Below are 26,506 nucleotides of genomic sequence, written 5' to 3' on the forward strand. Positions count from 1 at the left end.
GTAACAGATGATGGTGCGAGCCTCGTGATATCAATGTTTCACTAATATGGGAAGCTAAGCGAGAAAGGTTGTTATGATGATGTTGGATATGTTTTGGTGATTGAGGAAAATGCACGTACATAGGAAGTCAGTTAAGTGATAAGTTATCAAGCAAGCTGTATTTCACCCGTAACCGATCCGGTCTGCTGACAATAGTGTGTTTGATTGTACGCTAATGAGATAAAGGAAGCTGAATAAACGTATCATACAGGATACATAGAATTATTTTTGTGTTGTGCGCCCACCGCATGTGCCTTTATAAAGGTAAGTTTGCTTTACTATTTTCCGCGACTGCTGTAGAACACTGTTATCGTAAATCCAAGCGAGCAACAAACTTCCACATGTGTTACGTGTACTTTTTTCCTTTCTCTTCTAAAGTGTGTACACGTAGCGATATAATATGAGGGGCGTACGTATCCGAAAGATATAGTGTCGATTTCCGTACTGATTTCTTTGTGTAAATCGCGCGGTTTGAAAATGATATTTAAGTTTTAGACAGATAAACCCGAAGGGAACCTAGCATAAGTGATGTCTTTTTAATGAATGATATCGTCCATATAACATAGTGTGCTTATTTTGCTAAGGAGCACCCCTGTGTTTTGAACGTGCTGGCTTTTACTTGCGATTTGATGGCTAAAACTATTATGACATAGATAATGTATTTTGAGACACACCTTGGGGTACTCTTGAAGTATTCCATGTTTTCATAACTTTTAAGTTTATAAACTTGGAACTTAACTGAGATTATACTATTTTATTATTATTTATGTATTCTACATTTTGATACTATTTCATTATCGATAAAAACCTCTTAAAAGCACAAGAAATCCAACGACTATAAAATAATAAGTTACAAAAGAATTAAACGTTATAATTCTGGAGAATTAAAATATGAAAGTTGAAAATATATGGGCGATGATTAAAATACCAGAAAAAGATAAATGTGGGAAATAATTAAACCTCGAAAAGAATGAATAAAAATGATGTTGCATAAACTTCAAAGTTACCAAGATAGAAACACCAAGTACCCCATGACTACCCTGAGGTATGTGTCTCATAATAGTTTATCATTGAATCACAGGTAAAAGTCAGCGCGTTCAAAATACAGGGGCGTTTCTTGGCAAAAATTAGCATGTATGTTATATTGATTTGTAATTACAGGAGCTATATGAAAATAAGAAATAGTACAGCGTCTGAATTTCTATTCTTCTGTCATGATTTTATTATTATTTTGACATATATATCGAAATCATATTTAATCAAATTTGTCTAGCTGGAAATATTATTTCCAGCTAGACAAATACAGGCAACTCTCCCTTGAGAACACGCAATTTACAGACAAATACTAGTGGTGGACGGTAGATGGCGATGGATGTAAATGTTGATAATAGCGATTCTGTGTAGTCGACGGATTAAATGACGGTTGGAGAGTAGAGTGCCCTCCCTCTACGAATCCTTGGAGGTATCACGTAATAATAATAATATCGCTGATACTTGAAATAACATTGAATTGTATCGAGTTGATTAATGGAAAGTGTATAGCTGTATTGTGAAAATCGAGAGGTTTATAATTAGCTTACTATCTTCATATTTCATTTTACCAATAGCCATTCCCTCCTCCACACACACACCCTCGGGTTGCTTCATGGTTTCTAATAAGAGTTTTTAAAATTTGGCTGATATCGGTAATATTACCAAGTGTTAAGATAGAAGCTAAATAAACATTAATATCGAATCAGTTTGCTTTTTGCTAGAAAACTAAATGAAATTCAACTTTCTACTAATCTTTAATTTCTCTACTCGCGTAATTTAATTTCATGCTTTTCAATAAAATGGAAAAATAACCCTCGGTGGATATAATTTTCTAATTACATCAAAACCGAACTGTTCAAGCTATCATTCACGCAGTCAGAAACTGTCATAATTGCTGTGAATGTTCATGTAATCCATACAGTCACATCGACGCTCACAATGATTGCGAATGTTGATGTTTAATTATAATGCAGATAATATTTAAAACGTTTTTATTAATAAAAACATTCTATGTAAATATAACAAAAGCGTTAACTGCCTAAAAGCATTCCATCCTTTCCCTCCCCCTCCCGTTCAAAGCAGAAATCACCAACCCCCACTACGTTCATGCCGATCTCATCTCGCATTTTTCTTATCTCTATCGTTCTTCCTTCAGCGGATTTATCCTTTTCTTATTGATTCAGTGTTTTCAGAAACCTGGTTTTGTTTTGTTTCATTATTAAAGTGTGCAACAACATGAGCTTCGCTATCGCCTAACTTCTCACCTTCATCTTTGAATATTGTTTCATTATATGAAAATGCCCACTATCGACTTGTGAATAGTGGAAACGAACGAAAGACACCTTGCCATGATTACTTACATGACTTTCTTTGAATCATTTCAACAAAATAATCCCACCAGTTGGATGAATTTATTGCCCAGCGTGAGATCAACTACGCTTTTTTTTACTAGAGAAAAGCTTCAGTGGTTTCAAAAATAAATACCACGTTTAGTTTCTAGCACAAAGTCTATCCGATTATCCAACCTTTAATCCAACCACGGTATTAATATGATTTTAAAAATCGAGACGTAAGTGGAAAACATTACAATACTATTTAATTCACTTACGTCAAGTTGGTGAATTTGCAGAAATTTCATAGTGATTTTCAATACAGAAAGATAATAACCACAAAAAAAAAAAAAGCGAGAACAGTTAAATTGAAAGTGAGTGATATTATATGCGCTATGGACTGCAGGAGATCTGCATTAATAATATCAATCAATAAATAAAATTATATAAATAATTAAAATTTAGAAAACACAGCAATGATTATTAATTAGGATAACTTTCCCAAAGTGAGAAAGCTTAAGGCAATCGTTCTTGCTAAGACTGTGCGTTATAGCTTTCTTTGTACAGTTTTCCCAAAATAAAATAGCTTTTGTGTAGAATTTCGGTATTGTTCCACTGAATTCTGTGTTTTGCAGATAAGGCGTGGCTTGGTAAACCGGATTTATTGGGCTCCATAAGTGAATATATTATTGTTGGTCTTCAAGATGAATTTGTACAGAACAACCAGTCTGTACATAATAATTTCAGCAGCAAAGAGCATGGGATTCTGTGAACTCCAGGATAAGAGAGAGGAGAATATTTGTCTGTTGGTGGAGATAAGGAAGGTATTTAGTTTATCAACTGGACGAAAAGAGACGTGTAGGTCAATTGTAGGTTATTTCATGGTGATTTAAGTTCTTCGAAGAGCTGTGGTTTGCATATGCTGTAGTTAAATGCTGTATTTTCTATTCAAAGTGAATGATTGTTTCATGTGGTTCACATCCACGAAACGTTAAGTGCACACCTGTACTACATATCCGCTCTCACTATCATTTATGTATATATTATATAAGTAGAATATTAACTAAATAAAAGAAAATCGCAATTTGCTAAATATAACCAAAATTCAATTATTAATGTTGTGATTTCAAAACAATGTAGCGGGAATATTACCTGTGGATTCACGTTAGGTGAATCCACAGGTAATATTCCCTCTTAATATTTCAATTTTTATTTCATTAATTTAATTTAATATTTAATTTCAATTTTTATTTTATTTGGAAATTTTGAAAGGTAAACCACATTCACTTATTATTAGCAGTTTCGTGGCAATCCCGTTTCGCCCGATCCTGAATTCTAGCAAAACACAGTTGTCCTTTTTCTTATGAGAAAGATGTCACTCAGATTTCTGGTCATGATCAGTTTTCTCTTCTTGCACTTTTAGCCCTTCTTCACATCCTATCTATAGCTTTCTCATACTCCAAATAAATTCACTATACGTTCCCGCTGAAGACCAGGTAGGCGTTAGGTACCTGTTAAGTACCTAACGCTGTAGAAAAAAAAAATTCACTGAACATTTTTTACAACATTGTCCTTTATAGGAGGGGTTTCCGAAAAGTAAGGTAACACGTTTTCCTTTCGAGGATGTTTAATAATAGAAAGTTACATTATACACGAAGAAATAAGTGAACATGCAGTGCTTCTCTACAAAATCTCCAAATGTATTGATTCACTTGTCTCAACGGGGGCGGAACAAATGGAAGTCTGGATTGTAAGGGACTGGACGACAGCGTTTCCTAACGATTACAGCGCAAATACTCACGAATGGTATGCGCAGCGTGTGTGGAGTATCGTTGTTATGGTCCTAGTCGTTTGCGTCGAAGGTAACACCAAAGTTCTGCATTGATTGTTCCTCCTTTCGGCAAGAAGTCTACCAATAGAACGCCTTGACGATCCCAGAACACTGTGATATGACTTTTCGGACAGTGGGAACAGTTTTTAATTTTTAACGCACAGGAGATTGTGGATGTTTCCAGGTCATTGGAAACCCACGTTTCGTCTCCTGAACCAGGCCAACGAGAAAATCCTCGCCTCTGTTGATGTATTATCGCAACAGACTCTCCAGACATGTTCCCATGCGTGTTGTCTTGTGCGCTGACAACTGTCGAGGGCAAGCGGAACACTGCTTTCAAAAGTTAAGGACATCGTGAAAAATTTGTAAACAGTGGACTTATTCAAGTCACCTCTTGTGCAATTTACAGTTTCACTCACTGTTCTTTATTGAATACGGTGTGGCCTAAGATTGTTTGGCATTAGTGAAACCTGGCTATCAGAATCGGATATGGTAAGTGGGATCGGGTGTAACTGATATGCTATTTTTAGAAGAGAGAGGAGTGCTACTAATGATATCAAATGACTTAAGTCCAGTTAGGGTAGAAATACAAGAAAATAATGATGGTAACAATGTTCCATGTAGCGATGAGTTTGAGTCTATCTGGTGTGAAATGGAGGTTAACAGAATGAAATATATGGTGGGGTGTTGCTTAAGACCTGCCAGCTCAGTTATAGTGTAAAGTAATGCATCGACAATAGCCATATGGGTACCAAGTGATTGATCATTATGGGTGACTTTAATTTTCCAAACATTGATTGGGTAGAACAAAAATCTCTTGATAAGAAAGAACAGGAATTTATTGAATTGTTGCGAGACAACTTTCTCAAGCAGCATGTGAAAGAAGGAACTAGAGGTTAAAGTGTTGGATTTGCTCATAGCTTCAGATGGGATCTCTGTTAAGAATATGGCTATTTCACCAATAATTAGTGACAGTGATCATGAGGTTCTTTCTTGGGATGTATCTACTTGTATTGAAGTACCGATGATTTAAAAAGGTTACATGCTGAACTATAAAGCAGGAAATTATGAACCACTTAGAAGAATACTATCTTTGGTCCCATGGTATCAGTTACTGAATGGAAAAAATGTCAGCAATGCATGGGAATCTTTGAAAAAGTGCTTGAATGGGGCGGTATCTCAATGTATTCCCTAGTGTTCGAAGAATAAATAGGTTGGAAGTGGAATGGATGTGCAGCCTTATTAATCAAGAGATCCACAAGAAGAAAATGATGTGGAAAGAACATAATGAGAATTTCTAGAAGTATTGTGAGAAAAGCTAAAACGGAGTATGAAAAGAAATTGGCTATGAAAGCTAAAATCAATCCAAAAGAATTCTATCGGTATGCTGCAAGCAAAAGAATGAATGAAATAACTTTATTGAATGCAGATGGTACACGAGTGTCGGAAGCTAATGAGATTGTTTAGTTAATGAGTGCTCGCTTTGCTAAGATATATCAACCAGGTGCACAGTGCTACGTTGGATGAAGAGTTAGAGGTTCATGAAGAAACTGAAGAGGCAAGGTATTTTGGATAAGAATTTAAAGTTAAAAGTTCACGTAGCAAAAATTGCAAATACAACTCGGAGGATAATTGCTATGTTGAAGCGAACCTTGACATGTAAGGATAAGGAAGTAATATTTGCCTCTTTATAAGGCTTTGATAAGATCACACCTGGATTACTGCGCAGATTTTGTCTCCCGGGTTCCAAGGGTTCCAAGAAGCTGTGGAAACGGTGCAAAGAAGAGTTACAAAGATTACATCCGGATTATGGGATTTAGATTATGAGGACAGATTGCGAGTATGTGGATGGCAGACAGATTACCGAATGGAAAAAATGTCAGCAATGCATGGGGATCTTTGAAAAAGTGCTTGAATGAGGAGGAATCTCAATGTATTCCTAACGAAATTTTTCTTTATATGGAAGGCGGGGAGAGACACGGGGGGGCATCCATGGAAGTTATGATTGTTTCTCAGTCAAGAAAGGGGTAAGAGCTAGGTGTTTTCTCCCAGAGAGCAGTGAGTGATGGAATAATTTGCCCTTAGGGGATAGTGAGTGCATCTAGTGTAAATGAATTTAAAGGAAGGTATGATAGCTGGCTTGGGTAATTTACAGCTTCCCTCAATGAGTCCTTGACTCCCTGGAGGTCTCCGATAATAATAACATTTAAAATAGGATAAATTTTCTTTTTGAATTTGTTTTTGCCAAAGTAATAATTTCTGTTTGAAAATGTTAATATCAAATAACATGGTAACTACTTGATGGTTGCCTTGTAGCTTAAGATTAAGTTGACTTGTAATGTCAACTGAAAAAGCCAGGTCATTTATCCATTGATCATTTTTTTAATATTTCACATTCATAATTTTTCGATTCTAAAAAAAATGGTAATTTCGTCCAGCAATTCGAAGAATTGCTTTAAAACTTGATGACTGGAAAGCCATCTAATTTCTGTATAACAAGGTAGATCGCTATATTCACTTTCTATATCTTCTAGGAAAGTTACTAAATTGGCGATGATTAAGCCCTTGCACGAATACAATTTTACTGACATTTAAGGACATGTCCAATATTTAAAACTTTGAACTTAAAAGCATAGTGTTTGCTGATGAATAATGCAATAAGAATGTTGAAATTTATTATTACCATGTTCTTTGCATTTTTGTTTAAATTTGTAACAACTTCTTTAACAATACCAGTCATATCAGGAGCACCATCAGTTGCAAGACAAACTTTTTTAACGGTAAAATGTATTCATTCAAAACTTCCATAAGGGCGTCAAAAATATCCACTCCAGTGGTTGTATCGTGCATAGAATAATTTCTAGAAGTTCTTCACTTACTTTTAAGTTCATATCTCATTTACGAATAAAAACAGCCAGCTGAGCGATATCGCGTAGATCTGTACGTTCGTCAATTGCAAGGGAATAAATCTGAAATGTTTGAATTATTGATTTCCTTAAGTTCCCGACTGTATCATCAATTCTGCTAGCAATGGTATTTCGAGATAAGGTTGTATTTAAAATTTTCTTTAATTGATTAGGACACATAATGGACACATAGGACAATAATGCATTCGCGAATAAATTTCCCTCAGTTAATAGTTTCGACTTGCTTGCAATTAAATGTGATAACAAATAATTGATTTTTATCGTAGCTCTATTATCTTCCATAGGTTGGTAAATACACTTTGGTGATTTTGAAGTGTCAACTTTAATTCTGACAATTTATCTTCACGAAGTTTCGCAACATAGTTTTTTTTTTTTTTTTTATGATTTGTCATAGTTTTCTTTATGATTTGTATCGTACTGCCTTTTAATATTATATTCTTTACAAACTGCAATAGAGCTTCTACTTATCAGGCATGCATTTTTCCCTTGAATACAAATATATTGTAACTCCAATTTTTCTTGAAAACTACGATGTTGTTCAATTAATCGTTTTTTACTCATACTGGTTGAAGTTTTCGACATTATTTTTATAAATTCTTTATTAATTATAAAGAAAACACTACACTTTCTTACGACTTGAAAATTGCGAACAGGTAGCCTCCAATTGCTGTGGTCAGCGAATGTAGCCGCGTACGTAGACTTGCTCGTTAAAATTCGATATTTATACAGTGGTGTAACAAGATTTTTTGAAATGACAAATAGAACATATTTCCTTTAGAAATTGCAGAGTAGTTTGGCGTATAAAATAATGTTAAGGGAAATGTTAATTTTTTAAATATGTTTATTTAATTCGGTGTTGTCAAAAGTTAAATAACCATATTGGTTACAAAGTTTGACTGGCCACATGCGGCCCGCGTGTTTGATATGCCTGCTCTAGAGGATGGAAAAATCCCATATAATAATATCCGCATATTATTTATATTTATATAAATAATATGCGGATATTATTTAATATGCGGATATAAATAATATCCCATATAATAATATCCGCATATAAAAACAAAACAATGATTAGTACCTATAGTCTAGAACAGTAGTTCTCAACCTTTTATGCTTCACATAAGCCCTGGAAATGTGTATGTAACTGGCGTACTCTTGTATAAATAGATAAAACTAGTTATAGTATGACATGGGAATAAAATAAAACATATACACACATATTTAATGAATACAAAATTCATTAAATTTTGTATTCATTAAATTACATATATCGATAAACACAGAGTGACATAATTTAACAAATCTTATAAAATTATGAACATTTTACTGGGTAATCAGTAAAATGGTTGCGCTTGTTTATGCTTGCACAGTTCAATGGTTGGGGTCATCTTGCTAAGGTCAAGTCGCACGGCGTACTCGCCAAAATTTTTACCACGTAACCCCAAGGGGTACTCGTAGCACAGTTTGAGAACCCCCCTAGCCTAGAATCTAGATCATAGGCACTAATCATAGTTTTATTTTTATTTCTTTTGGATACGTATTCAGATTCTTTTCATCGTATTTTGAAAATCCTCATGTATAATTACTCCTACACCTGCTTTAATTCTTATTTCTCGACCGCACTAAAAAATAAGATTTATTTAATTCGTGCATTTCTTTTTTGTTTCCGATATGCATGTATTTTACATTTTTCTTATCTAATTTATAAAATGTATTTTTGATTTAAGGTGCAATCCTCAATTTCATCCGTTTACAATGACTTTTCCGTTCTTCCTTCCTTACCAGATTATCTGGATACCCCCCTATCCACAATCTGTGTTGTATCATTGAGCATTTGTTTTTTTACATCATACAGGATCAGTTGCTAGTGCTACTGAAGTGATAACCCTGCTTCAGCCAGGCAAGTTGGTTGTGGTCATTCTGGTAGTTTGCACTATGGGCAATGCCAGTTCACTCCTCACTATTGACACGAACCGCATTGAGGTATGAAGCAGATATGAGATAAATTTAAAATTTTCAAATATTCGTGATACCTATTATAGAGTAGTGAAGATAGTTGTTCGTTATCATCGAACCGCATTTCGACTAATTCTGATTATTTAATCACGCAAATTCTAATTCTGATTATTTAAGCCATTCAGCCTGCGGGCTGCTATACGTATTCATGTATATACTGTGGTTCCAGTTTGCAGAGAACGAAACCTTGTCGGTGTCTACGAAATCCGTTGTCTAAAGAAATCTCTTTCCAATTCTTACTAGGAATTTTCAGGGGAATAGAAACCATTCGGAAGAAGCAACAGATTTGTAATATAAAGAGACACCGTCCTGTAGCGTAACTGATTCATTTCTTTTTAAATAGAATTTATGTTGGTGCACTATACGACTAATACAAATTCTTATTAGTTATTTTTCTTTTTGCATGCTTACTTGCATTATTTGGATTTTTCCATTTACTACGTTTCTTTTTTTTTTTTTTTTTTTTTTTTCACTTTTAGACTTCGCATCAATGACGGATAGCATCAATTTTCACGCAAGCCTGCATTTTTTTCAGGAACAACTGAAAAAGAATGGCAAAGAATATTCGAAAAAGGTAAAAGAAATGCCTAATAAGTTGGCTACGAATTTAAGTCCTAGAATTACTTCTGTTGAACTTGCTAATGTTACAAAAAACAGTTCTGTTGACGAATCCGAAATTAATATAAAAAGTACACAAGCGTACGTCTTTCATAAGAACCAGAAAAAGAGCAATTCGGCAGAAAATAATGCTGTTATTAACGAAAAACAACAGTGTATATTCAGCAAAGAACGGAATGCAGGAAACTTTCCAAGCGCAACATTCAATTCAGCCGTTTGTCACAGTGTGTTCTGCCCTCGGAATAATTGTGACATCGATAGAGATAGTTCAAACGGTCGATCCAGCAGCACTTTACCAAAGTCCAGTTGTTCAAAGCCATCCTCAAAAACAGACAGCCATCAAGAAATAATTTCTCCAGTGGAAACATTTCGATTAAATTCATGTATTTCAGATATAGGAGAGGACAATGCAGATAGTTCTGAATTACTGTGGAAAAATCCATTGAATCAAAATACAGAAAAGGACTTTCACTTAATGGATAGTCCAATTTGCATAACAGAATCGCCAAATAACGACAATGTATTCGATCAAGAAAACGCAGTTGCAGAATCTACACTTGCCATTTCACCAAGGCTTGCTTCTGTTCCTGTAGAAATAAATAAATTTGGAGATAACATTTCGGAAACTCCTGTTGCATGTTTTCACTATCCTTATAGCCAGCTCTCTGGAGTGGAATTATTTGCAATTCCAGAAGAGGAGGAGGAGGAGAATAATATATACGATGCAAGAACTGAAGAGATCAAATTAGGTAAGTATTTTTTGTTTGAAGTAGTTTCATTTTATCGACAAATTATATAGGTTTATTGAGAATTTTATTTTCTTCTCAGGTGTTTAATGTTACGGTAAAACTGATAATCAGAAATCAGTTTAACGGCAGCCTATGCCCAAATTTATAATAATAATAGACTGTAATGTTTGGACTGATCAGTGTCTTAAGTGACGTTAATCCAGTAATCTCTTTGGCAATTACAAATTCAAAAGTTTTAACTTTTCTAGTGTCCTAGATTTAATTATTGTTGTTAATGCAGGATACTCATCTGTACAGGTCCGTTTTCCAGGCACAGTGTATGATGATACTACTTCAACTGATAATAATTATGATAATAAAAAAAAAAAAAATTCCATGTTTGGTATGTACTTTCATTTTTCGATTATCTTATCCTTAGCCTGACCACATACTAATATACTATAATCTTAATCTGATCTTTTGTGGATGGGATGAACATCGAAAAAACTCAACACAGTAACGTCTATTCATACCCCTCCTTCTTTTCTACCAAACCCTGCAAATTACACGTCTCTCAATCTGTTATCTTACATTCCCCATTCTTGGTTAGGTTTTTCTCAAAACGTTTTCTCAATTCCTCACTATTTTATATTTTATTCTCGAAACTTGGGCACCAGACTAGTGCACAGTGGTATAGATGTGGTTTGATCAGTCTTGTACAACAAGAACCATCGAATTCTTATTTTTGCTGGTGTCAACATCTTCTCTTTTACAGGTTCCGTGAAAATTCATCCAAAAAGCAATTCGCCGAATAAACAATTCATTGAACGACAATTTAACGAATGACAATTCGTCGAAAAAACAATTCACCGAAAATTTTTCGATGAATTCTTTCATAATTCATTTCGGCAACAATACCTAACGTTATTCAAGATACAGACAACATATGGTGGAAGTGGTTATTGAAACCTAATAATTATTTTCTTGCATTTTGTAGCATTTTACGTAAGTGTACATACTGCTTCATTGTGCAGATAGCGATTTATCTGTACGGAACAAATTTCGTTCTACCAAATTTTGTCATAATAGCACTACTTAGACCGAAATTAAAACTTTCATATACTGTAAAATGTCATTAAATTTCACCCAGCCAGACCAGAATTACTAATATCATTTCGGAAAACTTCTTTACAGCTTCTTGTACTAATACTAATTACGCTATTTCAGAGACTTATTGTAATACATAATTTCGACACGTTTTTTTTTTTTCTTTGTAGCTCCGAATAGGGCCTGAGTAGTTCAGTCGGTATAAATGAAGCCGTTTAATTAGAAAGACCTGGGTTGGAATCCTGTACAACGATCATAATTATTATCAATCCTCTTCAACTGAAGGTGAGTTAGCAGGCCTAATAAGGCGATAGCTGGGCTTTTCCTCTAAGTTCCATGAACACAAAATAATACGGACATGAAACAGGTTATCGGACACGAAAGACAATTAGAAACCATGTTGTTCTATAATTATTCTCCATTAAATATCTCTCCAATCATTACGGTGAGGAGGATGGGGGAGGAATAGCATTAATCATTATTAGTACTACTATTAATAATAATACATTTATTGTTAATAATAATAATATTATTATTAATCAAAAAGAAATCATTCCTGAAGGTTTTAGTCATGTTTCAGTTATCCGCTCTTGTTTCTGTTCCCGAACGACAAGAGGTGCCATATGTTCTTATCTCACAAAGGTCCTCGTAGGCAAGTAACTGCAGTTAATAAGGGGAGAATGAAGCTAAGAATACTGATGAGTATACACATGGGTACATTTCTGGGTTTTGAGGTAAAGTGGTCGATGCACTTTAAAAAAAAAAAGTTAAAATGTCTCTCGAAAAATAATAAAATCGGAATGATGAATAATGAATTAGTAAAAAAAAAACTTATAAATCTTTGTGAAGCATCGTCATCTATTGTTATATTTAGATGAGCAGCGGTTGGAAATCGCATTCGAACTTATGAAGGATGCTAGTAGTCGACCACAGTTAGAAAACACAGCACTAAAGGAAAATAGGATTGGGTTGAGTTTTTGAATTCAGACCGAAGCAACTGGCCTTAAATCACTGCCTGTGTTGTTCTATGCGGTTAGCGCATTTTTCTGCAAGAAAAACCAAAGTTTCAGGGATGAAAAATCCGTTTCGTCCTCGGAGGAGACAGGTTAAATTACCTTCAGGTGAAACGCCCTGTAATGGCGCTTGGTAGCCTTCATAAACGTAGGATGCTGAAGCCCTTTTCAGCAGTTTCATTAAATGAGGTATAGAATTTTCCTATTCTCAGTTTCTGTAGTTTTGTAGATAAGTTTTTAGAATGGATGAGCTTGTTTTTTCACATTCACACCCAGGTTTTTTGTAATTTTCAGTTTTCTACATGAGAATTTTCTTAACCCTGCGGAGGTCGCGGCTGATCTGATAGATACAAACAAATTGTTTAATATAAATATTCTTACACATACCAAGTGTATAGCTTGGAGGTCATAACTAGCTGTGCATGCATATATTACGAGTGATATTCCACACTGTTTATGCGATCAGGGGTATTGTATTGGTCATATCATATCATATAGTATTGGTCAGGAGCGACTCGTGCATAGGCAATACGGAACTGCAGCACCTCCAATTTTTCTCGATATACAAATATATTTATTAATTTATTTATATTTGCTTCTAATATTTAATTTTATCATCAACAATCCTATACAATTCTCTTATTTTGTATAAAAAATAATGAAAAGTAGTTTACTCCATCTCTTTAAATATTTGGGCATTCAATTAAAGGATTTAATTGTAATGTCCAAAAATTGTAAATCCATTCCTTTAATTACAATTAAAGGAATGGATTTCATTTTTAAATAATTTTGAATTATACTAAACTGTATAATTTTATCGATAATAAACAATATTTTTTCATGTAACAAAACAAGAAGATATTTTATTTTTAAGTAATTTTGAATTATACCGAACTATATAATTTTATCGATAATAAACAATATTTTGTCATGTTTAATTTTTTTTTTTTAATTTTTACCATAATTTTTATATTTTATCCAAACACGTACTTAGTGTGCATGTATATTTCGAAAGTTGCATCATCACCACGATTTCAAGCCACGAGCCGCCACTGGTATTTTTTTTTCTTTGTTTCTTTCTTCAATAATTTCTAGATTGTAATTGAAAACAAACAAAACCATCATGTATTATATTTGCAGTGTTTTTATCGCATTTTAGCACATACTAGTAATAAATACTAGTAATGATTTCAATCGAAGGTGAGTTAGCCGATCGCATACGGAGGTAGCAGAGTTTTTTCTCCCGGAAACTCGGGCTTTTCATCCCGCAAAACAGACAAATCGGCTTTTCAGAACACACGTAATTTACAGACAAAAAATATTAGTTGTGGTGGTGGTGAAATTGGATGGTTGATGGAGATGATTCGTAGTAGAGGTTCAGTGTAGTGGTTGAGACAGTTGTAGGTGTCCTCCCGCGATGAGTCTTCGGACTCCTTGGAGGTGTCAGGAATAATAATAATAATAATAATAAATGTATCTTTCAGATACATGTAACTTGCGATCTCCGCAGGGTTAAAGGTGATTTTTCTGTTTTAGAGTTTTCGAGTTTACAACGTAGTTTTATAACATGTTAGCAGAAGTCCAATGTCTTTCCACATGTAAATATCTGCCGCGTAAATATGCTTCGACCGAATGGACTTTTTTGTATTTTCTTTTACTTTCTTCTACCATACCTTCTTTCAACAATAACATTTGGGTAGGGAAGTGAAAGCTTCATTGCTAATATCTAAAATAACACCTATTATGAAATATAATGGAAACAAAATCCCGAGTTTGGGGATAAATATTTCAAAAATCATTTTTCCGACTTCTGAAAGACGTCAATTAGGTGCTGACATACTGTAGAGCAGTCAAAACTACCATAAAATTTCAAAAAAGCATTTTGTGAAACTGACCTCGATTTACTTATCGATATGCAGAATTTGTTTAAATGGAAGCACAAGCACCGTGAATTCTGGCAAATGCGATTATTAAGTGCGAAATACAAGTCTTCAGAAATGTATGGATAGTAACTGATGCAGTTTCCTGCAAGTTGTGGCAATATTAATTAGTCCATTTATATCAAGTTCAGAATTTTGCAGGAAAACATTGTCCATTCCATCAAACAGTTCAATTGTAAAAGCTTAATATTGGAATTGTTTTTACTCATTCCATGTTTTGAAATGGTTGCTTCTAACACTTTCAGTCAAGAGACTAATAATGTATTATTAGTCTCTTGGCTAATTAATCATTTTTCACAATGGATTTACTTCACTACCACCTCCCGTGGTTCGCTTCGTATAAACCAGGCATGTGGATATCTTGCACACATACCTGCTTCTAATTCACTTCTGAGCTAACCGTCCTTGAAGGAAATAAACGATATGCTCTGCCCTCCAAGCGGGGGATAAAAGATTTATTCCCATTCCCATTTATACCATAATGTTATATCGCGGTGTTATGCTGTTTATTTGTAAGATCATTATGGTGACCATACGTCATTTATTTAAGAGGATAATACTTTATTTCACTGCTCTGTCCTTTCGATTTTTTTTTCTAAAAATGACCATTTTGTTCTTTATGAATTGAAATAGTAAATTGAATATTTGCGCGCTGCACACTGCCCATAGAAATATGAAACTGTCATTTCACGGGCACTCGCTAGTGGCGAGGCATATATGGCGGCATAGTTGATGTGTGTGCATATTGTACTTAGCTGTGTGTGTAGTGTAGGAGTGAGTGGACGTAAACAGATATCTTTTAAAAACATTTTTAAAATCGTTGAATTTTGCTTATATCTGGATCTAATGCTCCCGCTGAACGAGTATTTTCATTAGTGAATAATATGTGCACCAGTGAAAACACCCAATTAAAAATCGAAAATATTGAAAGCATGCATTTACACCAAATTGCAACTTTGACGTGAACTGTATGCAGTTTTATGAATTTTTAAAACATAAACCTGATTTATTAAAAAAACTTCATTCTTGTGAAAGTATCAAAATTGAATTTTTTAAGTAATAATATGATGCTGTGTATATGCTAAATTTTATAATAAATGCTATAAAGCTTTTTAGTGAAACAAATAAACGCAACCTGCGTTTTTTTATTAGGAAACAATTTCTGATTTGTCCAATTTCCCCAAAAATATATGGTCATTATAAAGATCATAAAGGACCTCTTCGCTATGACCAAATTTAAAGTTATTTTTTTTATTAAATACTCCCGATGACGTAAGCGGAATGGACGTGTTCGAATCATTTATCTGTATCGCAGTTTTTGTTTCTTGAAATAAAACTGATTATTCCTGATTAGTTGATTTTAAGTCAAATTAATTTGGAAAGAAAAATTCTTTCTGAGAATTTCCACCACCTGTGGTTTCAATCTTTAGAAAACTGATGGCAAGCAGTTCAAAGAAACAGCAGCTTGAACGAATACTAAGCTGACCATATTTACTTGAGACAAAAACGGGACGGGGTTATGTAATATTCTGTATGCATGAAAAAGTAAGATGGTAAAAAAAAAGTTTTTTATTACATAAACATATTGAGCTTACCATTATTCTTCAATGACAGAACTCATACAAAAATTTAGGTACACATAGATGTGGGACTACATTTCACCACGATCGTACTAAGAATATTTCTCCGATGAAGTAATGTTATGCAGCAAATTTCGGTCTTTCAACACCTTATCATAAAACTTCCCACACTCCATCACACAATTTTGTCTTACAACTAACATAGCCCTCATTGTCTCAGCACCTATTCATAGGAAGTTAAGGTCGAAGGACCTTAGAAATCCTTAGATTTCTCCTTTGACCACATACTGTTCATAACAGAAAATATTCTTCCAACAGGTGCTGTACTTCCTGAAGACAAAGAATAAACTCTACAATATTACAAACGTCTTCAAAGTCTCGGCGTTTTTCGCTCATTTAAGAAAAAATCTGTACACATCTATCAGATACAAGAATATTTTCTTTATTCCATGTATCCAACTTTTTTTTTTATTTCGTATCCAAACACAAGTAGTACAGTAGTAAGTAAGTGGTACAACATGATTTACAGCAAATTAGAATACATTACAATGAGCTAAGAAAAAAGATTAGTTAACAACATAGATCTAATTTATCTGTATAGAGTGCAACAGCATGTAGCTTGGTTCTTATACACATGTATCCTTCTGAAGATGACCTCATTACAGTGGTCGAAACGTAAAGTTATTATTTTATTATTAATCAGTAAAATAATCTTTTCAACACGTGTGTTTTGTGTCCCTAAATTCATAAATATGAATGCTGATCACCGTGTAACCTTAAAAGAAAGAGTCAATATTTCTGTTGTTCGTTGAGTCAATGGACTATGGGATCAAGTTCTCTTTGTAAATATTGCACTGCCATATTTATTGTGGGGTATTTCTTTGGGTTTCATACCATGGATGTAAGGTCTTGCAGCACCTTCTCCTCTGTGAGTTTCTTGCAGGCAGAGCAAATCGCAGTCAATATTAAATGCTATTATTTTAGGCTTTGCCCCAGGTAGGATCCTTTACGGCAGAAATTTGGGAGCATTTTAGTTCGATCACTTGTTTGGTTGTATCCAACTGCCTCACAAATATAGATTTTATGAGGGTCCACTGATCCACAAATGATTATAGGTTATGAATAGTTGACCAATATTAAAGTATATTTATAGTTTTTATTAAAAAAGGGACAAAATTTTAATTTTTATTAAAACAACGGGACGGCCGTGAAATATGAAAAAAAAAAAACGCTTCTCTCCTGTTCAAAAGGATTCGTTCAGCCTAACGAATACCAACTCATCAAAACTAGTGTTCCTCTAGGTTCAGTTCTAGACAAAAGTTTGGAGCCTTGACACTTTTATTATCCATATAAACGACTTCTGTTGAATTGAAATGAAATCTAATCGGCTATTCTGATAATATGGCACTAGTTTTCTCATCAAGCGACATGCAAACCTTAAAGAATAACGAGGAATCTGATTTATGAAGCCTGCATGCATGGTTCAGTATAAACAAAATCAAAATGAACATTCAGAAAACTAAATTTATCCTATTTGAACTGACGGATAGTGAAGCACTTCTGTCAATTAAATACCATACTCCTTCCTGCGACCCCAGAAGTGATTGTATTTGCGAAGTTGCTCAACGGGTCTACAGCTACTGCTATCTGGGCATACATGTAGATCACAATATAAAATGGAAAATCCATATCCAAGCTGTTGCAACCAAATTAAGCTACACATTGTATAGAAGGCGTAATATTAAATGCATAGTATTTCTGATTTTTACAGACTATATTATGCACTGGTATACTGAAGAATTCGGTATGGAATTTGTACCTGAAGGGAGCATACAAAAATATTCTTGGCAAATTGCATAATGTACACAACAGAATACTAAAGAATATCTTCATGTTTAATCATACTGCAGTTAACTGACCTCATTTACCTGCATCGTACCTTCAGGCAAGATGGTCTAATTTTTCAGATACCTCAGGAAACGAGTATCGGGGAGTGACATTTGACATTCCTGGCACAAAATTCTTTAGCTCTCTTAACTCAGAAATGAGAAGTCGGAAGTAATCTTTCTTAAAGGTTACTTAAAGGATGAAGACTATTTCTTGGATTTATAAATGACACTGAAACATTGCGTCCTTTTATGTAGGTAAGACTAATAGATTTCGGAGTAGCTTACAAATACTTCATGTGAATATATATACATTCATTGGAATGTTAAGAGTGGTGAAGCCCAATATATATATAACCTCACCCACACAATGCTATCCTCACTTTCTCCTGGTCGATTCTGACGACCGGTTATGGGAGGTATAATCTTAACAGAGCAAATGCTGTTAGAACTGCCTGCAGCAGTGGCGGCCGGAGAAAGTTTTAAGTGGCGGTGCTGCATATAAAAAAAAATAATAATAAATAAAAATAAAAACTTTTTTTCCTAATCAGTAACGAATTTATTAATAAATAAGTTTACATATTAAAAATTGCTTTATTAAAAATATTTCATCCTCACCACGAACAAACACCAATGATAAGTTTCGTATCAATAGCAATGACAAGTGCAAAAGAATATCGGCGTTAGATCGCAGTGCATTTGTTTCGTGTAAAAATAATTGAAAAAATATTATCCTTTTCATATTTTCAACAGTGACACTCGTCATAATTCAGCCTTGTATCTATAATAAATAATTATGTTATTTTCACGAAATAAAATAAGATTTTAAAAAATTAGTTCACCAGGCACACACACACCAATAATAAACGTTTCATATCTCACAGAAATAAGGCGCGTAAGCTTACAAAAAATTCACTGCTATTTGAGCAGTTACAGTTGGGAATGACGTAAAATGCAAGCGAATATCAGCGTTAGATCGCAGTGCATTTGTTTAGTAATCTAAAGCGTTAATCGAACAATTCCAATTATTAACTATTCAATCAATCTCAAAACATAAACTGTAACCTTTAACATGTTGTATTGCATTTATATAATGGTGTAAGCATTGTTGTTATTTATAAACACAAACAAAATTTATTTTTTTCTTGGAGGTGCAGTATCGCAGTGCTTATGTACAGGCCGCCACTGCCTGTACAGAGGTATTATGTAGCAACCCTATCACTAGACTTTTTCAGCAAATGGCTAGTAACCTGTCCTGGGCGAATTTCATATACTTTAAAGTTTCAGCCAAAAAAAAAAGCCAAACTGTCAGATTATGATTCAGGAAAAAGGTAAACGAAACTGAAGAAGCAACATATAATTAAAATCGCAACTTGGAATGTAAGGAGCACCACATATAAAGAAGAGGAACTGGATGAACAACTAAACCAAGTCAATGTTCGTGTAAATATATGTACACATAGTAATGGAAACAAAGAAGAAAGGTACCAAACAAACCAATAACTATATATCTGGTGCGGACTGAAAATCTAAAAGAAATACCAAAGGCAGTTATAATGATACAGAAATCTACGAAGAACAATGCTGTATATTATTATTACTGGACTGAAAGGCTAATAGAAATTAGACTCAAAGTATTAAATGGTCACATAACAATAATCGGGACATTATCGTTTCCTGATGTTATTAAAAAAAATTAAAGGATTTTTATAGCTCGGTTTTTGAGCATATTCGCTTGAAAAATTAATTAAAAGTTCTATTTTCTGCTGATGAATTTGCCAGGAAACCTTTTTAAAATGTTTGAAAGAAAATTAACTTCAGGTTGCATTCAAGGAAATTTATAAGTTAACATAACTTGTCACGCCAATTCCTATCTCAATTGCTAGAATCTAGAATTCTTTTTCGGCTACGAAGAGAATACACACTTATAGAAAAAGACAATCACAGGAAAGGCTGTGCAGCCACAGCTTAATCGCTATCGAAGGATATTGATGATGGAACAGAAGGAAAAAACTTAATTTTATGATGATGCGCCAACACAATTCCTAAGGGAAAACAGGAGATTGGAACAACTTGTGTATAAACGTGTTATTTCAGCCTTTCTTTGATTCATTCCAGAAAAAATTATAATTTCCTAAGTGAATAGTTTTTTCGATTTCTGTGCGTATTATATGGGTGTATTTAAAAATTGTATCAAAATTCAAATAATCCTTGTCTCACTCTAGTATTTGCCAATAATAATCTAATCTCACCACGAAGTGTAAACACTTTTCGTGTCTCACAAAAACGTCTCTCGTGAAGCATAGCTATTGTTCACTTGACCTTTATGCATTCCATATTTAAAATTGTACTAACAGGTCTCGTTCCCACCTTGGTGTCTGCTGTTCCCTTTTCTACTGGCGGGTACTAGCTTTTAGCATATGTGCTGCTTCCAGGTCGAGTGGTCGCATTTCCACAAAGCTTTAGTTCCATCCAGACACTTAAACGCAATTAGCATTCAAGTGTCTGAATGATATCAAACTGATTTCAAGTTATATTCAGTTTGCTTTTCATAAATTGAGTGCTTTCTGTATCCAATGACTATTATAAACATTTGTTACACATAAGAAACTATGACACCTTTTAGGAATGTTAGTCAAGTGAGTTTATTTATCATCCTACTAGTTTCACCGATTTTTTGCTATCGACATCTTCATGGATACAATTGGTAAGCGATATGAAGGTAACAGACTAGGTTTTAACTGACAGTTCTAATTCAATTCCTGAATTAGATGAATTAGAACTGTCAGTTAAAACCTAGTCTGTTACCTTCATATCGCTTACCAATTGTATCCATGAAGATGTCGATAGCAAAAAATCGGTGAAACTAGTAGGATGATAAATAAACTCACTTGACTAACATCCCTAAAATATGGCATAGTTTCTTATACAAGTAGTCAAGAAAGAAAATCACAACTGTTACACATATTTCTGAAAATTTGAAAGCAGCTGTTAAACAAATGCTCAAGTTAGTTTCTGTCTTTATTGCCGCAATAAATCTGCTCCCTTTGCATGCATGCATGCATGCAGCATAGTCTACCGGAGGGGGGATATTCCATTAAGAGTGTCGTTCGGGTTGTCTTTAAATACACTAATTGTTCCTAAATATGGTACACAAATGTATTCAAATTAAGTGGATATTGAATCCAACATTACTTCAGAGCTGAGTAGAGAAACTACAAGAGTTTCGTGCCGAATATATAGAAACTATAGAAGTTTCGGTGGGCACAAGTGTAAGCAAAACTTTCATGACCTTAGGAGTTTTACATTATGGGAAATACTAAAGATAGTGATCGGACTTACCCCACCTTTACTACGAGTTGCCGCTGTCATGAAAGTTTTGCTTACGCTTTTACTCGCCGAAACTTTTATAGTTTTGATATATTCGTCACGAAACTCTTGTAGTTTCTCTACTCGGCTCTGAAGTAATGTTGGATTCAATATCCACTTAATTTGAATAATTTTACATCGCCGAAGTGAAGCCTTTTCGCTCTTTATTTTCATTACACAAATGTATTTAGTTATAAAAGAGCTACACATTTTTCTTGCTTGTGCAGTACAGCATCTGTTTAAAGTTTTTTTAACGGTATAGCGACAATTTCATTCTGTCTTCGGAAACAACAGAAACTGTAAAAATGTATCTATTCCTGGATAAAAATGAATAATTCTGTGCAATGCGAGGTTTCTGATCTACAGCAAAATATTAACATGTGTGAGATATCTATTATTGATAACACAAGAAGAGACGCTGACACTAAAAAAACTAATATAGATAGATTCCGGAAAGTGTCGGTAATTAAAATTTCATACGTATGCCACAGTAATTAACTTTTTAATAGTATGCAAATATTTCGTCTTAAGTGTCATAAGACATCATCAGTACAGTTATTAAACAATAATAGGAATTATGTTAAAAAAAATTAGTGCGCATGCTTACATTGGAATCCTTCTATGTATAGCGTGTTTAAGGATTAAAAGCTATTGGTCTGTAATTAAATTAAAATATAATTGATAAATTTATTTTATGCAATTGAGGATAACAATTTCCCAGACATTGGGGATAATGAGACAGCTGTTACGGTTAAAATAGGGTCTGTGACGTAAGTCTAGAGCACTTTCTTTACAGAAACTTTCATGTTTATATATGGATCTATGTAGCAGATTGGTGTTTTGCCATTAAATTCTGTGGTTAGCGTTTTCAACTCCATGTTGTGCAAGGGCAGATTGGTGAGGTTTGATAAGGCAGATGTGGACTTTGATGTTCAGAAATGCGTTCATTTACAGATCTTCCTGTTTTTCCATAGTAAGACAAATTACAAGATCCTGATACTTCATGTTCCATGATGAACCATGTACCATAATTGGTGAAAGTTTGTCTTTTGGAAAAGGGAGCAAGTTGTGAATTTGGTTAATTGGTTTATAGGTCGCAGCGAGTTTGTATTTCTTCATAATTTTTGACAAACGTTCAGAGATGCCATATATCAAGGCATATATGGTAGTGATCATGTTATTTTAAGTAGTGCAGGCTAACTGAACCCCGGTGCCTTAGCTTGCATTACTTAAAATAACAACTAAAATAGCCTGATAGCTTACGAGGTTGTAAGGTCTGATTTTGGAAACTTTCATGGTTTTTTCAAACATTCGGCTTTGAAATAATATTGTATCTTTAATATCCATTTTCTCTATGTAATTTATTATACAATTTCTTGGCTCGTGACATTTTTCATTTTCCTTTTAAAAAGGCGCCACAGTTCTAAATTTTTAATTTTTTTACTTCTCCCAACATGTGATACATCATATGGACTTATTCAAGTGCCAACAATTTGGAGCAATCGCACTACAATTTCAGCTGCACGAAAGGAGAAGACCTATTTTCCTATAGTGGTTACTATAAATAACTTGCGTAGTTTATGCATCCATCGACATGCTTTTAAGCAGTATACTATAAAAATCAGCAATTATTGATTAGCCAATTTTTTCATCTGTAGCGATATATAGAGATTATACAGATTAAGATATTTTAGAAACGAAGTGTACCGAAGCATAGCTTGGTTATTGGCGCCTTTGACAAATTCGTAGCTACGCGTCTTCTTTCAGTGACCCATTTTCAGTAAAATATGTTACTGGCATCCTTCTTGACATCGGCCCAGTCAGCCCTTGATGGGAAACGTTTGTATTATAACAGTCAAAGTTTCTCTTGTTGCCAAGCAACTTTAATTTGCAGTAACTTGACTTGGAAAGTTTATATGCAGTTAAAATGTGCACTACATATTAATAACAAACATGTTTAATTATTGTTAAATAATTAACAATAATTAAATTCGTTTGTAAAAAAGAAAGCTGTAGAAAGGACACTGCTCAAGTCAGTATGGTGAATACGTTGCAGAGAAATTAATAACCGGTCTGAAAAAGAAAGAAACATCACATAACAAGAAGCTAGGTAGCTCTATCGTAACAACTGCTGATACTCCTGTGATGCATTTAACATAATTGATCATTTTAGTTACCTTTAAAATTATATGGAATCTTTTTTTTTTTCTTTTTAATTTTTTTCCTCTAGCACCTAGCGGGGTGGGCCTATCATCTGCTTACTACACACACACACACACACACACACACACAGAGAGAGAGTATATTTTAATTTTGGCCATTTTGAATTGCATTGCCTTTTAAAATTTGAAATGCATTTTTAAATGTTATTTCTTTTTTTTTTCTGAAACAGAAAATTTATTTTATTTTATTTTTTCTGAATGAGAGGGGATTTAGAATTTTCCATTTGATTGAAAGGATATAAATTATATACAGTTCAGGAAAACAACGTCTTTCCATATTGTTCCATATTTATGCTGCATTTAGTCAAAACAATTACCGTTTTTGTTTACAACTTGTTCTGATAAATATTTCTCCCTGCTTTGGGAATCTTAACAACTAACTTCTTTCGTTTTCTTGTGAGAAAGACGTTATGCCGAAGATGTTATTTATTTATTATTTTTAGTTTTTAAAAAACTGACGTAACCAAAAAACTTTAGTGATTGTTTTAATTTAACAATAACGAAAGAAGCATTTATATGCCCCGAGACTAATAATCCTTCAAGTGTATTATCATTACAGTAATACCAGTCTTATGACGTTGACGTTTCGCTTTACGACTATTCGCTTAACCCTGCGGAGGTCACGGTCGAAAAAATTGCACTGTAGGTCGAGTGTATCTGAGAGATACATTCATTACTAGTTTGTGCTAAAATGCGATAAAACTTTTTTAAAAAAATAAAAATTTTAAATTAAAAAAAAACTGCAAATATAATACATGATGGTTTATTTATTTTTAGTTACAAATTAGAAATTATTGAATAAAGGGAAAAAAAAAACTAAACAATACTATACTGACATCGGAGGTCCCGGTATCTCTCCGATACAATTTACTATGAACTATCGCACACCTTTTACGTAACACGTGTTAAACCAAAACTGACCGCATGAACAGTGTGGAATATCACTCGTAATATATGCATGCGCAGCTACTCATGACCTCCAAGCTATACACTGGATATGTGTAAGAATATTTATATTCAACAATTTGTTTGTATCTGTCAGATCAGCCGCGACCTCCGCAGGGTTAAACGACGCTTATCAATTATAACCAGCGCTCATTTATATGAGGCAATGGTAGAAAGTTCTAATGAACATCCAGAACAAAGAACAGTTAATTTTGTCCTCTTATATATCCTAAAAGAAAAAGAACAAATTTTTACAATTGGATGAAACATGACCGAACAGGTCGGCGTCTTCCTTTAAGCCATGCGATTCAGAATAATATTTACGTTTCCGAAAATTATTCTAAATATTTATTTTGAGTACCTGACGTAAATTATAATGCTTTATAATTAAATATATAATTTAGATTATTTAATTTAATAATATAATTAAATTTAATATACTTATTTAATTACATTAATTAAATTAATTAATTATAGTTAATATAATTTAATTAAATATAATTTAATTAAATATAATTAAAATAAAATGCTTTATTTACGTCATTTACACACACACACACATATATATATATATATATATATATATATATATATATATAACTACTTAAAACATGATTTAGTCATTACATGCTTCTGCAAGTGATAAAAAAGCCGGCAGTGATTCACTATACGATGAAATTCGCTATGCGGCAGTGGTTTGTACCACCGGGCATGCATGTATGATTATTATTAGTCCTCCCTGGCCCTGCAGCCCACAACTCATATTGGGAGGACCTCCATACACAGCTCATCATACAGTTTCTTGAATGTATTCACCGTCTTCACACCCACTACACTTGCAGACAACACATTCCAACCATCCTCAACTCACCACGCAAAAAAAAAAAAACAGTTCTTGCCCATTTGCTCATGACATTTTTTATACAACGTCCAGGAGGGATGGCCTCTTGTTCTCTCCTGTATCCACCCATTCTATGAAAAATCGATACTCATTAATCCGATAATTACCTCGTAATAACTTGTTTTGATGACGTCTCCACCTCATCGTTTTTCTATCCATTAGACCAAGGGTCGCCAAAATTCTTTGGCCGTCGACCCCTTCAAGAGTTTCTTGACTTTTCATCGACCCACACTATTTTACTATTACGTAATTATAATAGGACAAGCAAAAAAGACGCTTATGTGAGTTTTTAGATTGTTTATTTTATAGTTAGTGTTTATTGTATGTATAATATAGTATATATTATTATACTGGCTTAACGTCAAAGGGATACGTTTTTGTTTTTGATGTCCTTCTTAACATTACATATTTGATATGAGGGATAAATAATATGTAAAATATAAAATTTAATTTAGATAACAATAATACAATCTTCCTTATATATATGAAAATAAGACTTAAAAGAGCCAATGGGCTTCACTTCGGCGATGTAACATTATTTAAATGAAGGGGATATTAAATCCCAGATTCGGCATGAAACTCTTTGATTCCGATCTTTGAGTTTCTTATTCGGCTTTGAAATAATGTGGGATTTAATATCCCCTTCATTTAAATAATGAAAATAAGACTTTTATTAACTTAGTATACAATTTACTAGCGTTGTCAATGAAGGGTGTGCTTCGTGACTCTTGACAAGATTAGAAATGTTGAGTTCAAAATTAGTAAGTTTCAGCCTTAAATCGCCACGAATTCTATATCTAGCTTATTTCTTTGTTTTGTTAAAATGGAATTAGCATGACTGAAACCAGCTTCAACCATATACGCGCCGGCCGGGCTGGAACCACGGACATCCGTTTATTGGTAAATACGTCATTTTGGCCTACTTGATTGGCCACCGTAACTATTTTCATGACCTTGCTCCATCTTATAGGTCCTATTCATGTCACTGTTCCCACGATTCACTCTTAATTGTGTTGTCATT

General features: G+C 33.8%; 1 protein-coding gene across 2 annotated transcripts in view; it reads left to right on the forward strand.

The window, feature by feature from the left end:
- The first annotated feature begins 272 nt into the window (after nucleotides 1-272).
- Nucleotides 273-26,506, forward strand: part of LOC150108820 (actin-1-like) — a 379,189-nt gene continuing 352,955 nt past the window's right edge. For both annotated transcript variants that reach the window (XM_090403503.1, XM_090403511.1), the window contains exons 1-2: nucleotides 273-303; nucleotides 9,656-10,543. In XM_090403503.1, coding sequence (XP_090259629.1) covers nucleotides 288-303; nucleotides 9,656-10,543 — 904 coding nt within the window. In that variant the 5' untranslated portion in view covers nucleotides 273-287. The remainder of the gene's footprint in view (nucleotides 304-9,655; nucleotides 10,544-26,506) is intronic.

This window comes from Typopeltis vanoorti, chromosome 2 (assembly GCF_054136105.1).
Source record: "Typopeltis vanoorti isolate ZY-2024b chromosome 2, IOZ_Tvanoo_1.0, whole genome shotgun sequence".
In the NCBI taxonomy this organism is placed as follows: domain Eukaryota; kingdom Metazoa; phylum Arthropoda; class Arachnida; order Uropygi; family Thelyphonidae; genus Typopeltis; species Typopeltis vanoorti.